This window comes from Cynocephalus volans, chromosome 4 (genome assembly GCF_027409185.1).
Source record: "Cynocephalus volans isolate mCynVol1 chromosome 4, mCynVol1.pri, whole genome shotgun sequence".
Lineage (NCBI taxonomy): Eukaryota > Metazoa > Chordata > Mammalia > Dermoptera > Cynocephalidae > Cynocephalus > Cynocephalus volans.
In genome coordinates, this window is record NC_084463.1 from 45,509,514 (window position 1) to 45,527,457 (window position 17,944).

Consider the following 17,944-nt stretch of genomic DNA (forward strand, 5'->3'; position numbering starts at 1 on the left):
GAGCTTGTGTGTGTCCAGAAATGTATCCATTTCCTCCAGATTTTCAAATTTGTTGGCGTATAGTTGTTTATAGTAGTCTCAAATGATTCCTTGTATTTCAGATGAATCAGTTGTAATATCGCCTTTTTCATTTCTAGTTTTTTCTTGTTAGCCATGCTAATGGTTTGTCAATTTTATTTATCTTTTCAAAAAACCAACTTTTTCATTCATTGTTCTTTTGAATTGTTTTTTGGTTTTCAATTTCATTCAGTTCTGCTCTGATCTTAATGATTTCTTTCCGTCTGCTAACTTTAGGTTTGGATTGTTCTTGTTTTTCTAGTTCTTTAAGGTGAAGTGTTAGGTTGTTCACTTGCCATCTTTCCATTCTTCTGAGGTGAGAATTCAATGCAATAAATTTCCCCCTGAATACTGCTTTTGCAGTATCCCACAGGTTTTGGTATGATGTATCATTGTTTTCATTAGTTTCAAGAAATTTTTTGATTTCCTGCTTGATTTCTTCTTGGACCCATATGTCATTAAGTAGAATGCTGTTTAATTTCCATGTGTTTGTATAGTTTCCAGAGTTTCGTTTGTTATTGATTTCTAGTTTTAATCCATTGTGGTCTGAGAAAATACATGGGATAATTCCAATTTTTTTGAATTTATTGAGACTTGATTTGTGACCTAATATGTGATCTGTCATGGAGAATGATCCATGTGCTGATGAGAAGAATGAATATTCTGAGGTTGTTGGATGGAATGTTCTGTAGATATCTGCCAATTCCAATTGGTCTAGAGTATTGTTTAGATCTTCTGTTTCTCTACGGATTCTTTGCCTAGATGATCTGTCTAATATTGACAGTGGGGTGTTCAGGTCCCCTGCTATTATGGTATTAGTGTCTATTTCCTTCTTTAGGTCTAATAGCATTTGGTTTATAAATCTGGCTGCTCCAACATTGGGTGCGTACATATTTAGGATTGTTATGTCTTCTTGATGGATCAGTCCTTTTATCATTAAGTAGTGTCCCTCATTGTCTCTTTTTATGGTTTTTAGTTTAAAGTCTATTTTGTCAGATATAAGAATAGCTACTCCAGCTCGTTTTTCTTTTCTGTTTGCATGGTAAATCTTTTTCCATCCTTTCACTCTTAGTCTGTGTGAATCTTTATGGGTGAGGTGGGTCTCTTGTAGGCAGCATATAGTTGGGTCCTCCTTTTTGATCCAGTCAGCCAGTCTGTGTCTCTTGATTGGGGAATTTAAGCCTTTTACTTTGAGTTGTTATTGAAAGTGTTGGTTTATTTCTAGCATTTTATTGGTTGTTTGGTTGTCTTAGGTGTCTTTTGTTCCTTGCTTTCTGATTTACTGTTTGTTTTCTGTGTTTGTTGGTTCCTTAGGTTGTAGATAGCATTTTTGTTTGCTTGTTTTCTCTTCATGAATGCCATTTTTATTATACTAGTGGGTTTTGATTTTTCTTGGGTTTTTATTGCAGTCGTAACTATTTTTCAGGAACCAAACCCAGTACTCCCTCGAGGATTTCTTGTAAAGGTGGTCGTGTGGTGGTGAACTCCCGCAGTTTTTGTTTGTCTGAGAAATATACTATTTGCCCTTCATTTCAGAAGGATAGCCTTGCAGAGTAGAGTATTCTTGGCTGGTAATCTTTGTCTTTTAGTATTTTGAAAATATCATCCCATTCCTTTCTAGCTTTTAGGGTTTGTGATGAAAAGTCTCATGTTAGCCTGATTGGGGCTCCCTTATAGGTGATTTGATGCTTCTCTCTTGCAGCTTTTAAGATTCTCTCTTTGTCTCTGAGTTTTGCCAATTTGACTATGACATTTCTTGTAGAAGGCCTTTTTGGGTTGAATACGTTTGGAGATCACTGAGCTTCCTGGATCTGAAGATCTGTGATTTTTCCTATACCTGGGAAGTTTTCTGAAACTATTTTGTTGAATATGTTTTCAATGGAATCTCCATTTTCCTTCCCTTCTGGAATACCCATGACTCGGATATTTGAGTGCTTAAGGTTGTCTGATATCTCTCTTAGATTTTCTTCAATGTCCTTGATTCTTTTCTCTTTGTTTTTTTTCTGCTTGTGTTATTTCAAACAGCCCATCTTCAAGGTCAGAGGTTCTCTCTTCAACTTCAACAAGCCTGCTGGTTAAACTCTCCATTGTGTTTTTTATTTCGCTGAATAACTTCTTCAGTTCAGCAAGTTCAGCTACACTTTTTTTCAGGACATCGATTTCCTTGTACATTTCCTCTTTCAGGTCCTGTATACTTTTTCTCATTTCATCATGATGTCTAGGCTGAGTTTTCTTGTATCTCGTTCAGTTTCCTTAGAATTATCACTCGAAATTCCTTGTCAGTCATTTCAAGGGCTTCTTGTTCTATAGGATCTATGGTTTGAGATTAATTAACTTTTGGTGGTGTACTTTCTTGATTTTTTGTATTTCTGGTATCCTTTTTTTTGTTTATTCATTGTGGCAGGTGGTTTCACAGTACACCGGTTTGAGACTATTGACTAACTAAGATGTTCCTGTGGTTGCCAATTTGGTATGGCTACCTCCGTGACTGCTCAGTTGGCCTCTAGTGCCTTGTGTGTATGGTTGCCTCGGGTTTTGGGCCTCTCTGGGGAGCCACCTTTCTGGTCAGCTTGGACTCTGCTGGGCTGCTGGATCACGTACCACAGGCTGTGTGATCTCTGTTGAGCTTTCACTTCCCATGCAGGCCTTCTCCCTGTTCCGTGTGCTCTGGCCCGGGCTGTTGGATCATGCAGTGGCAACCCCACAGGGTGTGTGGTTTCTGTCAAGTCTCCACCTCCCTGGCCGCACATCTCCCCGCTCTGTGCGCACTGGGTTGGGCTGGGACGTGTCTTCTGGAACTCTTATCTATCAGCTGGGCCTTCAAGACCCTGCTCGGCACCACCTCGCCCAGGAAGTCTACCAGGTTTCTGCTAGGCACAGACTACCAGTCGCTCTGGGTGCCTTTGTAGCACTGTGTAGATCTTTCTCGGGACTAATCACCTTCCTCCTGGTATCGCGGTTATTTGTGTACTTGTCTTATCTCCCAAACCAGAGCGTGAGCTCCTCGGGGGAGGAGCCCGCAGCACACGGTTCACCTTTATATCCCCCTAGCCCGGACGAGTCCAGTGCCCGCCTGCAGACAGCTCTCCAGCAGGTTTAAGCAGACTTGGGAACTCTCCTAACGCACTATTCCCAACCAGAAATTGGTTAGGTGATTTTCCAAACTGGTGGCTGCAGAGATGGTATCTGCCTCCCAGTAACAGGAAGTTTACCAGGGCCAGAGTCCAGGGTGTGGTGGAGTGACAGTTGGCCCCACCCATACTTCCTTGCCCTCCTGACACTGGACAGGCACGGCCCACACCACCAGCCCCACCAGGGAACCACGGAGGGAGTGGGAGGGGAGGACAGCCCACAGGCACCGGGAAGCCCTGCACCGGGGCAAGCAAGTGGGAAGGCTCAGTGAGGAGCCTAGCCGGGCCAGAGCTGCCACCACCTGAGAAATTGGAGGCAGCCCCAGGGCGGTGAGTGGCCCAGTGATGCAGGTGGAAGCTGGGTGGGCGTCAGCCCCCTGAGCAGTACCGGGCTAGGCGTCACTCACAGGGCTGTGCCAGGTCAGGCGCTCACTCTCTGCCTCTGGTTTATCACCTTCCCCTTTCTCGTTTCCCGCCGCCTTGGGCTGCTTGCTCGGTCCTGCGGCGCTGCTCAAGCACTCCCAGGAATCTTTTATGCCAGCCTGAAACCTCGAATCATGAATAGGGCAGCTGGCCACCTTCAGCGTGGCCCCGGCCTCCGGGATCCTGTCTGCATCCACAGCAGCCCTGGTGCCATGTTCCCTGTTTAGAGACTCGCTTTTGCAGCTATGAAACAGTTCTTTTCCTGTTCCATACTTCAAAGCTGTTGCCTGTAAATGAGGCAGCCTATCCTGCCGAGGGCAAAGTGGCGGTCAGCCCCCACGACCGGCCACTAGCAGCGGTCCTCCCTTAAGAGATGGCAAGAGGAAGGTCCACAAGTTTCCTGGCTGCCTGAGGCCCAGTGGCCGCCTTTTCCACCGCAGCTACTCCGTGCCAACCACCACAGCCACCGCCATCTTGAAACTTCAAAACTGATAAACTTTTAAAGCAACCTACTCAACTGAAGCAGACCCTGGTGGCCATCTGTTGCACCATGTTTTGGGGTAATTAACATGCATCCACACTTCTATTTTGTTTTCTTTTTGAAGTGAATCTGAAAATGTGTGCTAACAGACTGCAGTTTCTGAGGCTGCGAAGTTCAAAGTCCATTTGCTGGTGGCGACAATGATCCAAGGGTCTGCCGGCCACCGAGGACACCATCCGCAGACCCCCGAGGGCTCCGCAGTTGATCCCTCACCTCCCGCTGGCCCCAGCACCAGCGAGACAGCGCCTCCCTGCGTCAGCTCCGTTGTCGTTGTCCTCATCATCATCGCTGCTGCAGCCTCCAGCTCCCAGGTCTTCACTGCACTCTATAAAAATATCTTAAACGCAAAAATAAATTATGTAGTTTCTTTAGGTCTAGTTTCTTTCACTTAGCTGGACAATGTTGATGATCTTTCCTGATAGAGCAGATATCATTACTATATCTGCTTTAATTGGGGAATAGTATTCTATGGCACAAATACACCACATACATGTTACTTTCTGCTAGTGGATGAATATTTCTTTCATATACTTTTGGCAATTATAAATAGTGCTGCTATGAGCATTCACATATGAGCCTTTGGCCATAAACCTATTTTTTTTTAATACTCTTGAGAAAAAAATTTCTGAGAAGTACGGTGATTCTAGATAATATTTTGAGAAACTGCCAAAAAGTTTTTCAAAGTGCCTGCACTATTTTACGTTCTCATTTATAATATGACAGTTCCATATTCTGTATATCTTTGTTGACACGTATTGTCTATATTATAGCCATTTTATTGGGTGTTAATTATCCTCCTTATGATTTTCATTTGCATTTCTCTAATCACAATAATGTTCATATTTCCATGTACTTATTGACAATTTCCCTATCTTCTTTGTAGACACATGTATTTAAATACTTTGTCCATTTTAAAAACTTGTCTATTATTGACTTTTAAGAGTTTCATCATTATTCTGAAATATACCCCTCACACAGATACATAATTTAAAATTTACATTGACTTGTCTTTTTATTTTCTTTATGGCCTCATTTGAAAAACATAAGTGTCAAAATGTTATCAAAAGCAGTTTATCTTTGTATTTCCTTTTCTAGAATGTGATTTTGGTGTAATTTCTAAGAGATTGTTACCTCATTTATAATTACAAATATTTACTCTGTTATTTCTCTATAAGTTTTATAATTTTATCTCCTACAAACAATAAGAGATGTATTTTGAATACTTTCGTGAATGGTTCTGATTTGAGTGAGAGGTTCAACTTTATCTTTCTGCAAGTGTGTATAATTTTCCCAGCACCATTTGCTGAAAAAGCTGTATGTACAAAAGACAGTGTTTTTTTTTTTTTTTTTTTTTTTTTTGTGTGTGTGTGTGTGTGTGTGTGTGTGTGTGTGTGTGTGTGTGTCTGTGTGTGGTTTTTTTTCTGGAAAAAAATAGCTAGTCTTTGCCATGCAGTATTTCTCCCTTATGTGAGTTCTCTGATGTCTGGTTAGGTGTGACTTCTGACAAAAGATGTTCTACATTCATTACAATGAGCCTTCCATATCCACAAGATCCACATTCGTGGATTCAACCAACTATAGATAAAAAATATTTTAAAAAAAGAATGTATGGCAATACAAAATATACCAAAAATCTACAAAGTCCTTTTTAACGTATTCAGTAATATAAGTAATGTAGACATGATGTAAAATTGTGCAGCAGAATGTTACACAATAGGTCACCACTTCATATAAGACTTGACCATTCACAGATTTTGGTATCTATGGTAAGTTTTGAAACCAATCCCCTGTGGATATGAATGGACAGCTGTACATTGACAGATTTTCTCTTTTACACGAGTTCTCTGATACATCTTGAAGTGTGCTCATGACTTGTAAGGTTTGATTTCTGGTAGAAAGATTTCATACGTTCATTACATTCATATGGTTTCACAACTGTGTGAGTTCTTTGATGTACACTGAGGTCTGCTTTACTGTAGAAAGGCTTCCTATATTCTTTACATTCATCTGGATTCTCAAGTGTGTAAATTCTCCAATGCTTGCTGAGGTTTGACTTCTGGTGAAAAGTTTTTCCACATTCATTATATACATAGGGCTTCTCATCGGTGTGAATCTCTGATGCATACTTAAGACTGACTTACATTTGAAGGTTTTTTCACACTCATTGTATTCATAGGGACTATGCTATGTGTGACTTTTCTTATGTTTATTGAGATCCAAGTTATGGTAGAAAGATTTTGTACATTCTTTATATTCATATGGTGTCTCACCTGTGTGAGTACTGTGATGTACATTGAAGTCTGATTTACTTTAGTAAATTTTTGAACATTCTTTTCATTCATATGGTTTCTTACCTGTGTGAATTCTCTGATGTCTGGTGAGGTTTGACTTCCTGTGAAAGGTTTTCCCACATTGACTACATTCATATTGAAAGGACGAGTCGACACCAGTTGATGATCCACCGGAGAGAGCTCGTTTATTAGGCGGCACACACACATATATATAGGGCTTTTAGGGAAGGCTGATTGGCTTAAAATACAATCCCTACTTAGCATACCGCATGGGGCTTGGGGTGAGCTGATTGGTGTGCAATTCATGCTGGCAGGAAGGAGAGTACGGAAGAGAAGGGCAACCAGGGCCATGATGGGGTGTGGCTGAGAAGGACTTATGTGATCAGGGTGTGATCCCTTGGGGCATTTGGGTTCTTACATTCCTCCCTTTTTCTTGTTTTAGGAAAGGGGACGTTGAAGTCATCAAGCTACTTCCTGCTGAACTGGGGCGTTGTAGGAGGGGCAAAGGGAGGAAGGTACATAAATACCCATTACGAAACCCCAAAGGATGGTGGAGAAACAAGTAATTTCAAAAGGGGGAAAGTCCATAAACATTCCTTGAAGCCACAAGTCGAATATGCACTGGTTCCACTGTTCATAGCTGGAGACTGGAGGGAGCAGCCAGGCATCGGTGGCAAGTGCGTGTAGGAATGCGTTTCCTCTGTAAGGTGGTGTCTCTTCAGCATCGGCTGAGGCACTCACGAGATGAGGCGTGGGTTCATCGGTACCTAGAAGCTGGTAGTTTCTAAGGAAAAGCTGGTTAAAGGCCTGATTAGAGATTTTTCCCACTTGGGTTTGAAGAAACCTAATGATGCAGGGCAAGAAAAGGCAGGTTATGAGGATAATGATTAGAGGCCCCAAAATGCGCCAAATGCAAGTTAAGATAAGGTTTAAGATAAAAGAAGAAAAGGGGTTAGAACTGGATGTGGTTCGTAGGCTGAAAGCTAAGTCGGTGAGTTTGATGATGTTTGTTTCTACTAGACTGGATTCATTGATATAATAACAGCATTCTTCCCCAAGGAAGATGCAAGTACCTCCATTTTCTGCAGTGAGGAGGTCTAGTGCTCTACGGTTTTGGAGGGTGACCTGAGCTAAAGAGGTAATTTGTTTCTGTAGAGAGGAAAGAGATTCAGCAGTGGAGGTCAGAGCCCCTTCAAGTTTAGAACAGTTCTGAACTGGTGTACAGAGTGAGTTGAGGGACGATGGTGACAAGAAGGCATGGGGCAGTAAGATTAGGCAGGATGGAGGTAGAGAGGGTTCCATTGCACCAGAAGAAAGAGCCTGGTGAGGCAACGGTGTGGGTATGAATGGTTGTGTTAAGATTACAATAAGACGGAGGAAAAGTTAGGGAGGAAGAGTTTCCAATGAAACAGTGACCGGGCAACAAAGTGTTACTGTGTTTGTTGTCGGGCTCCCAGAGAGGGATGTCCAGAAAGTTAAGGGGTTCTGATGGTGGGGAGGAGGTAACATTGAGAGGAAGGGAAGCATTTAAAGGGACAACCGTGAGGAGCGGTCGCATGAGAGAAAACAATTTCCGGGAGAGAGAGCCGGTGAGGTGTGGTTGAGCCATATATAGGAAGGGGTCTGAAGGCTCCCTGGGTGAAGTGAAAGGAACAGGAGAAGGCCAAGGAGAAGGTTCATGTCTCCGGAATTGGGGGTAGGGCTGAGGTCTGGGACAGGCAGAATTTGAGAGGGTTGGTAGGATGAGGGATACTCTTAAAGGAATGGTGTGTTAAGTTTCCTTGCAGCTTGTAACTGGAGTTATCGGTGGCCGAGGGTGGATCCTGAGTGTAAGGCTTGAGCCTGGAAATATGAATCCATGGAGTAACATGATTACCTGGCAGGGCAAGTTTAGCAGCAGTTGGAGTGCAAAGGATGACAGGACATGGGCCTTCCCACTTAGGGGTTAGGGGTGTTTTAGGTTCCAGGGAAGTGTAGAATACTAATTGGCCTGGGCTGAGTGAAAGGTTATTTCTGGAAGGTGACAGATCTGGAAGTAGCCAGTCCTGGTACTTCCATAGCTCGGTGCGAAGGTGGGAGAGCAAGGGTAAGGCCATGGTGGGTGGTATGGGTCCTTCAGTCGCTGTGATCCCCGGGCGTAGGAGGGGCCTACCATACATGACTTCAAAAGGGGAAAGATTGGAGGGCCTCTTTGGGAGACCCCTGGTCTTGAGTAGAGCGAGAGGTAGAAGACAGACCCAATCAAGGTGTAATTCCAGAGACAATTTAGTTAGTATGTCCTTTAAGGTTCTGTTGGTTCTCTCTACCTTTCTGGATGCCTGAGGTCGGTAAGGGCAATGTAAGTGCCAGGGGAGAGAGAGTGACTGGGAGAGTTTCTGTATTACCTGGGCGGTAAATTCAGGTCCACTGTCAGATTGAATGGAAGTGGGCATCCCAAATCGTGGGATGATTTGGGAAAGGAGAGTCTGGGCTACGGTGGAGGCCTTTTTATTGGATGATGGGAATGCCTCTACCTACCCTGAAAAGGTATCAACAAACACCAAGAGGTATTTGAGGCGCCGGATGGAAGGCATGTGTGTAAAATCGACTTGCCAGTCGGCCGCGGGTGTGAGAACTCTGGCCTGGTGGGAGGGGTATGGAGATTGTGCATGAGGAGGAAATTTTTTGTAAGAGGGCTTTGTCAGATGGGGTGACTGAGAAGAAGGCTTGTAAAAACTGGGATAAAGCTTGGGGGCTAGAGTGAAACAGGTCATGGAGCAAGCAAAAGAGCATCATTAGGCGGTTGAGGCTGAGAGAGTGTCTGCGAACCTTGGGAGCCGTATGGAAGAATGGGAAGTTGGTTTTGTGTCTGTGGGTGCTGTGCCACAGTGCGTGCAGTGAGGTCAGCCTTACAATTCCCATGAGTGATTGGGGAATCATCGCTCTGGTGGGATCTGCAATGAATGACTCCTAATTCACAAGGTAAATGGGATGCCTCAATTAATGTGGAGATTAAAGCTGAGTTGGTGATTGTGTTACCCCTGGTGTTCAGCAGACCGTGTTCTTTCCATACGGTGGCATGAGAGAGAAGTATATGAAAGACATATTTGGAGTCAGTGTATCAGTAGGGTAGCCAGGTTTAGGGGTTGCCAGGTATTGAAGGATAGGGCAGGATTTTCCAGAAACGAGGATAGGAGGGTTAGGATTCTGGAAGGTGGGAGGGATTGGAGAGCTTTATAGGTAAGGAGGTCTTTAAGGTGATGTGGTGAGAGAATGGTGAGAGGTGCCCCAAATGTTAATTTGGATGCCTCCTTATGCAGCAACTGCCCCGCTGCCAGGGCGCTTAAACAGGGTGCCCAGCTTTGTACAGTGGGGTCCAATTGTTTTGATAGGTATGCTACAGGGGCAAAGGAGTGGCCGTAATTCTGTCCTAGAATGCCCAGAGCTTGTCCCGTATTTTCATGAACATAGAGGAAAAAGGGTTTAGTTAGATCAGGGTGATGAAGTACAGGGGCTGTTAGAAGGGCCTATTGAAGCTTGAGAAAAGGGCGCTGAGGTGAGGAGGTCCCTTACTCATATTATAGAGACGAAAGGCGACATTAGGTTTTTTTTACAGCGACTATGGGAGTATTGTAAGGGGAGCGAGTGGGTCGGAGATACCCCTTTTTTAATAGGTCCTGAATGATGGGGCTTAACCCGAGGAGGGCTGTTGTGGTTGATGGATACTGAGCCTGACAAATATATTTGGAGGGGTCTTTTAGTTTTACGTGTATAGGGGAACACTGGGCCAGAGCGGGGCTGGCAGTGTCCCAAACTGTGGGGTTAACAGGGTGCGTTAGCATGGGTAAGGACTTCTTTGGAGGGGTGGAATTAGTAGGACCTTGGGCTTGAACTAGCGCTAGGAGGAAGGAAAAAGGGGAAGAGGAAGAAGACAGGGGCAAAGTAATGGAGACGTGAAGCCGTGATAGAATGTCCCGACCCAACATGGGGACGGGGCATTGTGGCATGACTAGAAAGGAATGGGAGAAAACGGATTGAGTGCCTTGAAGGCAGCAGGTTAAAAGAGGGGTTTTTTGGGGGAAAGATTTGTTTACATCCTACCCCGACTATAGGAGAGCTGCTGGAGGTGGTGGGGCCTTTATGATCCCTTAAGACCAAAAAGGTGGCTCCAGTGTCCAGGAGGAAAGATATTGGGTGGCCGTCCACAACCATGGATACCCTGGGCTCCTGCTTTGTTATAGAGATGTTCGGGAAGGTCCCAAGGCTCCGTCGGTCCTCCTCAGCGAGGCCCACCATAGGTGGAGTCCACGGTTTGGGGGACTGTGGGGCAGTTGGTCCCTCACCCCTTCGGGCGAGGGGGCAGTCAGATCCCCAATGTCCCTTCTTTTGCATTTTGGACAAGGAGTGCTGGGTGGCCTGCGGGTGGGGCAAGTCTTGGCCCAATGTCCTTCCCTTCCACATTTAAAGCAGGCTCCAGGTGGAGGCTGTGGGAGGGCGCCCAGGGGGTTTGATAAGCTGGGCCAACATCTGGAAGTTGGCGTGGTCGACCTTTTGTTTTCGATGTTCTTTTTCCTCCGCCCGATTATGAAAAACCTTGAAGGCCACTGATAGGATTTCGGTCTGAGGGGTTGCAGGACCCTGCTCTAATTTTTTAAGTTTAGTTTTAATGTCAGGGTAGGATTGGGCCAGGAAATAGGTCATAAGGACATGCCGGCCATCTTCTGAGTTGGAGTCTAAGTTAGTGTATTGTTGAAAGGCCTGAGTTAATCTATTGAGGAACTCGGAGGGAGTTTCCTCCTTTTTTTGGACAATTTCTTGAATTTTTTGGAAGTTGACGACCTTGTGAGCTGATTTTTTGAGGCCAATTATTAAGCAAGAGGCAAAATGGTCTCGAGCCTGGATTCCCTGGGCTGTGTTATAATCCCAATTAGGTTCCTGTTCCGGGACTGCTTGGGGCCCTGGCGGGTGATTCGGATTGGTACAATGGGTGTCAGTGGCATGGGGTTGGGCTGTATCCCAGACCCTGTGGTGTTCCTTCAGGAGGAGGATATTGGCTAGGAGCATGAAGATGTCATGATGTGTAGGCTGTAGGCCTGCAGGATCCATTAGAGGTGGTAGAGTCAGTAGAGAAAGAGCCTAGTCTTTTTCCTGAATCTGTAAGGTCAGCTAGGGAAAAGGGAACATGGACCCTAACTACTCCTTCAGCCCCAGCTACCTCATGTAGTGGGGCGATTGTTAAAGGGGTGGGAGGAGGTCCTCGGGAATGGGTGAGAGGGGGGCTTAGTGGGTCAGGAGTAGGTGAGGGTAACGATGGGGGAGTGGATGGTGCAGGAGGTGCAGGTGGTGATGTGGATGAAGAGGGAGGAGGAGCGGACACTGGAGGCAGTGGGGGAGGAGGAGTTCGGTAGGGTGGGGGTTCATCAGCAGGGTCGAAGGTGCAAGGATCAAGGGGTGACTGTGAAGAGGTTTTACAGGCTAAAAGGACTTGAGAGGGAGCACGAGAGGAGCAGAGGGCAGGGTTCTGAGCCAAGAGGCGAAAAGCCTCGATGTAGGGGATCTCCTTCCATTTTTCTAAGTGCTGGCAGTAGTTAAAGAGGTCTCCTAGAATGTTAGGATCTAGTGTGCCCTCAGGGGGCCATGTGTTTTGATTATTTAAAGGATAATAAGGCCAATCTTGTGTACAGAATTTGGTGAGGAGTTTGGGCTCAATATCCGGCCTGAGGGAAAGGTTGGTGAAGTTTTTCAGAAGGCATTGAAGTGGAGAGTCCCCTAGGGAGGAGGAGGAAGCACCCATTCTGGTCTCTTAATGGGAATTTAGACAGAAATCGGACAGAGATTTAGTGATAGGACAGATCCTTCATCCGGTTGGGAAAGGCGGGATCCTAGAGGGCATCCCCAGAAGATCACGTCAGTCCCAGCAAGTTCAGGTACGAACCAGGAGGAGAGAAGGGAGGTGTGGGTTGTCAATCAGACCTCCACTTCTCTAGGGCAAAAGCCCGGTGCCTGAAGGAACCTAGTGCCAGGATTTTCTGGTCGGGTCCCAGACCCGGGAAGTGGACAGAAGAGAGTGGTGGACAAGAGGGTGAAAGCGAGAAGGAGAGAACAGAATGGGGCTTTTAACCTCCAAAAATGAAAGTAAAAGTTTACCGGGGCTTTGGAACCTATTATAGCCTGGGAATTTATGGTGGTTGTGAAGACCGTGGTGGGGTGGGGTATGGGCGTTAGGGGCTACTGGACAATCACGGCTAGACTTCCTGTGGTAGCCTGAAAAAGGGCTGGTGCCCTTTAGGAAAGGGGGCTTACCTAATGATGAGCCAGTGGTGAGTGGAAGGAGCCAGCGCTGAAAAGAATGGATGAGGGTGGACCGTCAACGGTGAGTGGTGGAGGGGAGGCCGGTCCTGGCGGGATGGAGTTCTAGAGGGGCGACTCGAAAAGTGCAGCCACTGCGATTTGAAAAGTGTTACAGCTTGAGGGAGCCCAGAGGGGTGAATCAGAAGGTGTTGCCGCTGTGATCCAAAAAGTGTTGCCGCTTGAGAGAAACTCCGTCCCAGGTTTTGGCACCAAATGAAAGGACGAGTTGACACCAGTTGACGATCCACCGGAGAGAGCTCGTTTATTAGGCAGCACACACACATATATGGTTTCTCATCTGTGTGAGTTCTCTGATGTCCTCTGAGGCATGATTTACTGGAGTAAGTTTTTCTACATTCTTTACATTCATATGGTTTCTCACCTGTGTGAATTCTCTGATGCTTGTTGAGATTTGACTTCTCATGAAAGGTTTTTCCACATTCACTACATTCATACGGTTTCTCACTTGTGTGAATTCTCTGATGCCTGCTGAAGTGTGACTTCCTGTGAGAGGTTTTTCCACATGCACTACATTTATATGGTTTCTCACCTCTGTGAATTCTCTGATGCCCACTGAGGAGTGACTTCCTGTGAAAGGTTTTTCCATATTAACTACATTCATATGGTTTCCCACCTGTGTGAATTCTCTGATGCTTGCTGAGATTTGACTTTTCATGAAAGGTTTTTCCACATTCACTACATTCATATGGTTTCTCACCTGTGTGAATTCTCTGATGCCTGCTGAGGTGTGACTTCCTGTGAAAGGTTTTTCCACATTCACTACATTCACATGGTTTCTCACCTGTGTGAAGTCTCTGATGTACACTGAGGTTTGATTTAGAGTAGAAAGTTTTTCCACATTCATTACATTCATATGGTTTCTCACCTGTGTGAGTTCTCTGATGTACACTGAGGTGTGACTTACGGTTGAAAGCTTTCTTACATTTCTTACATTCATATGGTTTCTCATCTGTGTGAATTCTCTTATGTACACTGAGATTTGATTTACAGTAGAAAGTTTTTCCACATTCTTTACATTCATATGGTTTCTCACCTGTGTGAGTTCTCTGATGTTCATTGAGATGTGATTTACGGTAGAAAGTTTTTCTACATTCTTTACATTCATATGGTTTCTCACCTGTGTGAGTTCTCTGATGTTCACTGAGGTGTGATTTACAGTAGAAAGTTTTTCTACATTCTTTACATTCATATGGTTTCTCACCTGTGTGAGTTCTCTGATGTTCATTGAGGTGTGATTTCCAGTAGAAAGTTTTTCTACATTCTTTGCATTCATAAGGTTTCTCACCTGTGTGAGATCTGTGATGTACCCTGAGGTATGAGTTATGGTTGAAAGCTTTCTTACATTTTCTACATTCATATGGTTTCTCCCCTGTGTGAATTCTCTTATGCTTGTTGAGGTTTGACTTCTCAGGAAAGGTATTTTGACATTCGCTATGTTCATATGGTCTCTCACCTGTGTGAATTCTCTGATGCTTGCTGAGGTTTGAGGACTTGTGAAAAGTTTTCCCACATTCATTAGACACATATAGCTTCTCCCCTGTATGTGTTATCTTATGGATTGTAAGGGGTAATTTCTTCATGAATGATTTATCACATTCACTATATTTATAGGGTTTCTCCTCTGAGTGTACTTTCTGCTGTTCAGTGAGTTCATAATTTTCACAGAACTTTCTCCAACATATGTCAAATTGAAAAGATTTCTCTGATACTGGAATTGTCTCTTTGGCAAGAACAGCTGACTTATGAAAGACTTTCCCATAATCAAATTTGCAGGATGTCTCTCCCATATACTCTTTCATCTGTTCCAATAATATTGGCTCTGTGTTGAAGGATTTCCATTGTCCACTATATTCAAAAGCCTGCTGCTGAGCATGAATCTTGGAATGCTGATTAAGATGCTCACAATGTCTCCACAATTTCCCAGTTATATTACCCTCATCAGATTTCTCTCCAGCATGCATCCAATCAGCCTCTCTAGGAGGAGGTGCATTCCGACATACACTGAACTCTTTGCACCTCATTCCTAAATACTTTTCACTATTTATCATTGAATTTGAAATATGGTTTGAGCTCAAATGAAATGCGTGTTCTATTTCAACTCTCTCCTCAGTTGATGTATTGCTGTTGGTAATTCCACCATCCTGCAAATGTGTATCATAATGTTCTTGGCTTTTTATAATTAGAGCTTTGACTATCTGAACATCTAAAATAAGAAAAAAAACCATATCCATAAGCCACACATAAGTATTGCTAAAATGAGCATCTAAAGGGAAAGAAGTTTTTTCATATTCTCATGGCATAGGATTGTACAAAAATGAATAATGGAAATTGGGTTTATAACTATACATGTTTCCTACATACTACCATAATGTAATAAATTGTATTAACATATTTTCTAATGTTCAATTTTCTTTATTTTTCATTCATAAGAAAATTCTTGGTAAAACTTTCACCTAAGCTTGGTCATAATGTTAAACAAGGGCTTATCATCTGACATTTGTTTACCCTATTTTATTTATCTATTTTATTCTTATAACAACAGTGGGAATCACATAGTGCTTTTTTCCCTTCTTATTCTGATTTGAGTATGGTAATACTTTATTACATCAGGTACTTTCAGGTTCAGCAGGAAACCAATTTTCTTTAATTTAAACAGAAATTTGGCTTAGGTTCAGAATTTTGCCCCTATTGTTCATTTAGTTTTCGTTCTTCCCTACAAAAAGGCGATACACATCTGGAAATTTTTCAGATAAAACATTTCCTTTCCCACACAGTAGATAAAAACATCTTACTACAAATTTCTCATTTAACATCACTGCCTCTGCTTCTCAAAATGCTCCATTTTTCCACACTGTGCACCCATTTTCTGCAGGTTTAAGACATTTGGTTGTCAACGCAGGATGTACCCACAATATTTCCTTTTCTATTTAGCTCCTTCTTAGTTTAACTGGCATTCTACCTCCGTTTTCTGGTGCACACACCTCTGCTTTATAATTTGCTGCTTCTGAAGACTATTATTTTTGGCAATGAAGTTTCAATTGTGTCCTATTTTCATAAAAAATAAAGTCTTGTGTACATTCCTTGTTCTCTTTGTTGGTTTAGAATAATATTCACAAAGAGAACGGGAACATGCTAACTTCAAGTTCCAGTACTCCACAAAAAAATCTGAGCCCTTCAACATAAAACTCTTGATTCACTTGATGTTGGGACCCACAATATCCTGATTCTCCTTCTGAGTCCAGTAGCTCCTTTCCAGGTGCCTGTGCTGTGTCCTTAACAGCTTCGTACTTTCTGATTCATGGTACACAGTGCTCACATCTCAACCTCTTTGCTCATTTTCTTATCAACACCCTAGGTAACCTCCTCTATAATTATGACATTAAAAATCAGTTGTAAGCCACCAATTTCCAAATTTGTAGCTCCAATAGTGATGTCCTCTCTAAACTCTCAATTTTGTACTTATGCAAGTATAACATGTCAAATCTGGAAAAGAGTTAAGTTGAATTTACGTTATGCCAAAGTAAACAATAATCTTCCTAGAACTGCCTAATCTGGATATCCTTCTTAAATTCTCACTACCCACTTTTCTGTCTCTCTCACTGTGGTTACATCTTCCTCATGATTCTAATACGAATATTTCATGTATATTATCTTGTTTCTCACCAGAATGTGAACCCTATGAAAGTGACATTATTTAGATTATTGCTGTTTTAAGTACAACTATATAGAAATAAACAGTGCTTAAAACCCACTTAATTATGATGTAGTGAAAAAATATGTGTATAAATAAATGTTTGTGCTATAATTTAAATGTTCCCCCAAACTCATATTGAAGCTTGATCATCATATTAACAGTATGAAGAGTGTGGAAAATCTAACTATGGTATTTGAACTGTAAGGCTTTGAGGAAGTTATTAGATAGTGAAAGCCATGCCTTTATGAATGGATTGATCTGTTCATGAAATAGTGAGTTAATGGGTTATCGGGGGTAGATTGGTGGCTTTAAACAGCATATGGGCACACTTTTGCCACTCTCACCTTGTGATACACTGCACCAACTGTGGACTCTGCTGAGAGTCTCCACAAATGAGAAGACCCCACCAGATGTGATGCCTCAACCTTGGACTTGTCTGCCTACATAACTATAAAAAATAAATTTTGTTTCCTTATAAATTACCCATTTTCGGGTATAAAGTTACAAGCAGAAAAACATGGGCTAAAACATTCTGGAAGAAGATGTACATGATAATGGACTGAAAGAGAGCTACCAAGAATACTGACAAAGTTTAGAGTAAATAAAATGGTCTAAAACAAGAAAGGTAGAGATTAGATTTGTGGAAGTATATGAACTACTCATTAAAATAAAATGTGGGTGTATAAGTGTTAGAGCCCTCTTTCAAGATTATATAATGCATGAGTTTCTAAGTAGGCCAGCAGTTCAGTGGTCTGAAATCTAGCAAATATATTGGTAAAAACAGCTGAACATGACCAAAATCTGCTGGACCTTATGCTTTCCAGCCTCAGTGCCCAGGACATACTGACCTTGTAGACTCTGATTTTGGGAGTCTATTATCCATTGTTCTGCTTCTTGCTCCAACTTGAAGATCACTGCAGGTTTGGTAATGCAGTACCCTTTAATGGATAATAACAGGGACTTTGCAAAATTGTTTTCAGGTTCTTGAAAGGATGACAAGAGCTCGTCTTAAGATGCTATGAAATGACAGGGCCAATTTCAATGTTTCTTTGGAGAGGGATGATGCATTCTTTATGGAATAAAATCCTACCTAAATAGCATTATATCTTATAAGTGGTTCCTTTATGTACAATACAAGAAGAAAGTACTGCCCCTGACACTGAGGAGTTTCACTCACCCAATGACACCAGGTTGCTGTAGGTCTCCAGCATCACATTCCTGTACAAAGTCCTCTGGCCATCATCAAGGTCCTGCCACTCCTCCCATGTGAAGTCCACAGCAACATCATCAAAAGACACTAATCCCTGTAACAGCACATTTCTCCTCAACTCAAGTCACCAAACTTGGTTCACAAAATGGAAATCTGGAAGTTCATAATTCTGTGGGTGCATGTACATATGAATCTTACAACAGGTACAGTATTCCGTATGGTAGAAGAAAGAAAAATCACAACAGG

The 17,944-nt window shown here is 43.1% G+C and overlaps 1 protein-coding gene across 1 annotated transcript in view; it reads right to left on the bottom strand.

Moving 5' to 3' along the window:
- The window catches only part of LOC134376085 (zinc finger protein 345-like), a 50,528-nt gene extending 32,829 nt beyond the window's left edge, over positions 1-17,699 (bottom strand). The window contains exons 1-6 of the mRNA XM_063094760.1: positions 17,666-17,699; positions 17,337-17,426; positions 13,408-14,997; positions 13,166-13,323; positions 5,450-5,519; positions 4,366-4,489 (exon numbers count right to left, since the gene is read on the bottom strand). Coding sequence (XP_062950830.1) covers positions 4,366-4,489; positions 5,450-5,519; positions 13,166-13,323; positions 13,408-14,997; positions 17,337-17,426; positions 17,666-17,699 — 2,066 coding nt within the window. The remainder of the gene's footprint in view (positions 1-4,365; positions 4,490-5,449; positions 5,520-13,165; positions 13,324-13,407; positions 14,998-17,336; positions 17,427-17,665) is intronic.
- Positions 17,700-17,944: the final 245 nt, after the last annotated feature.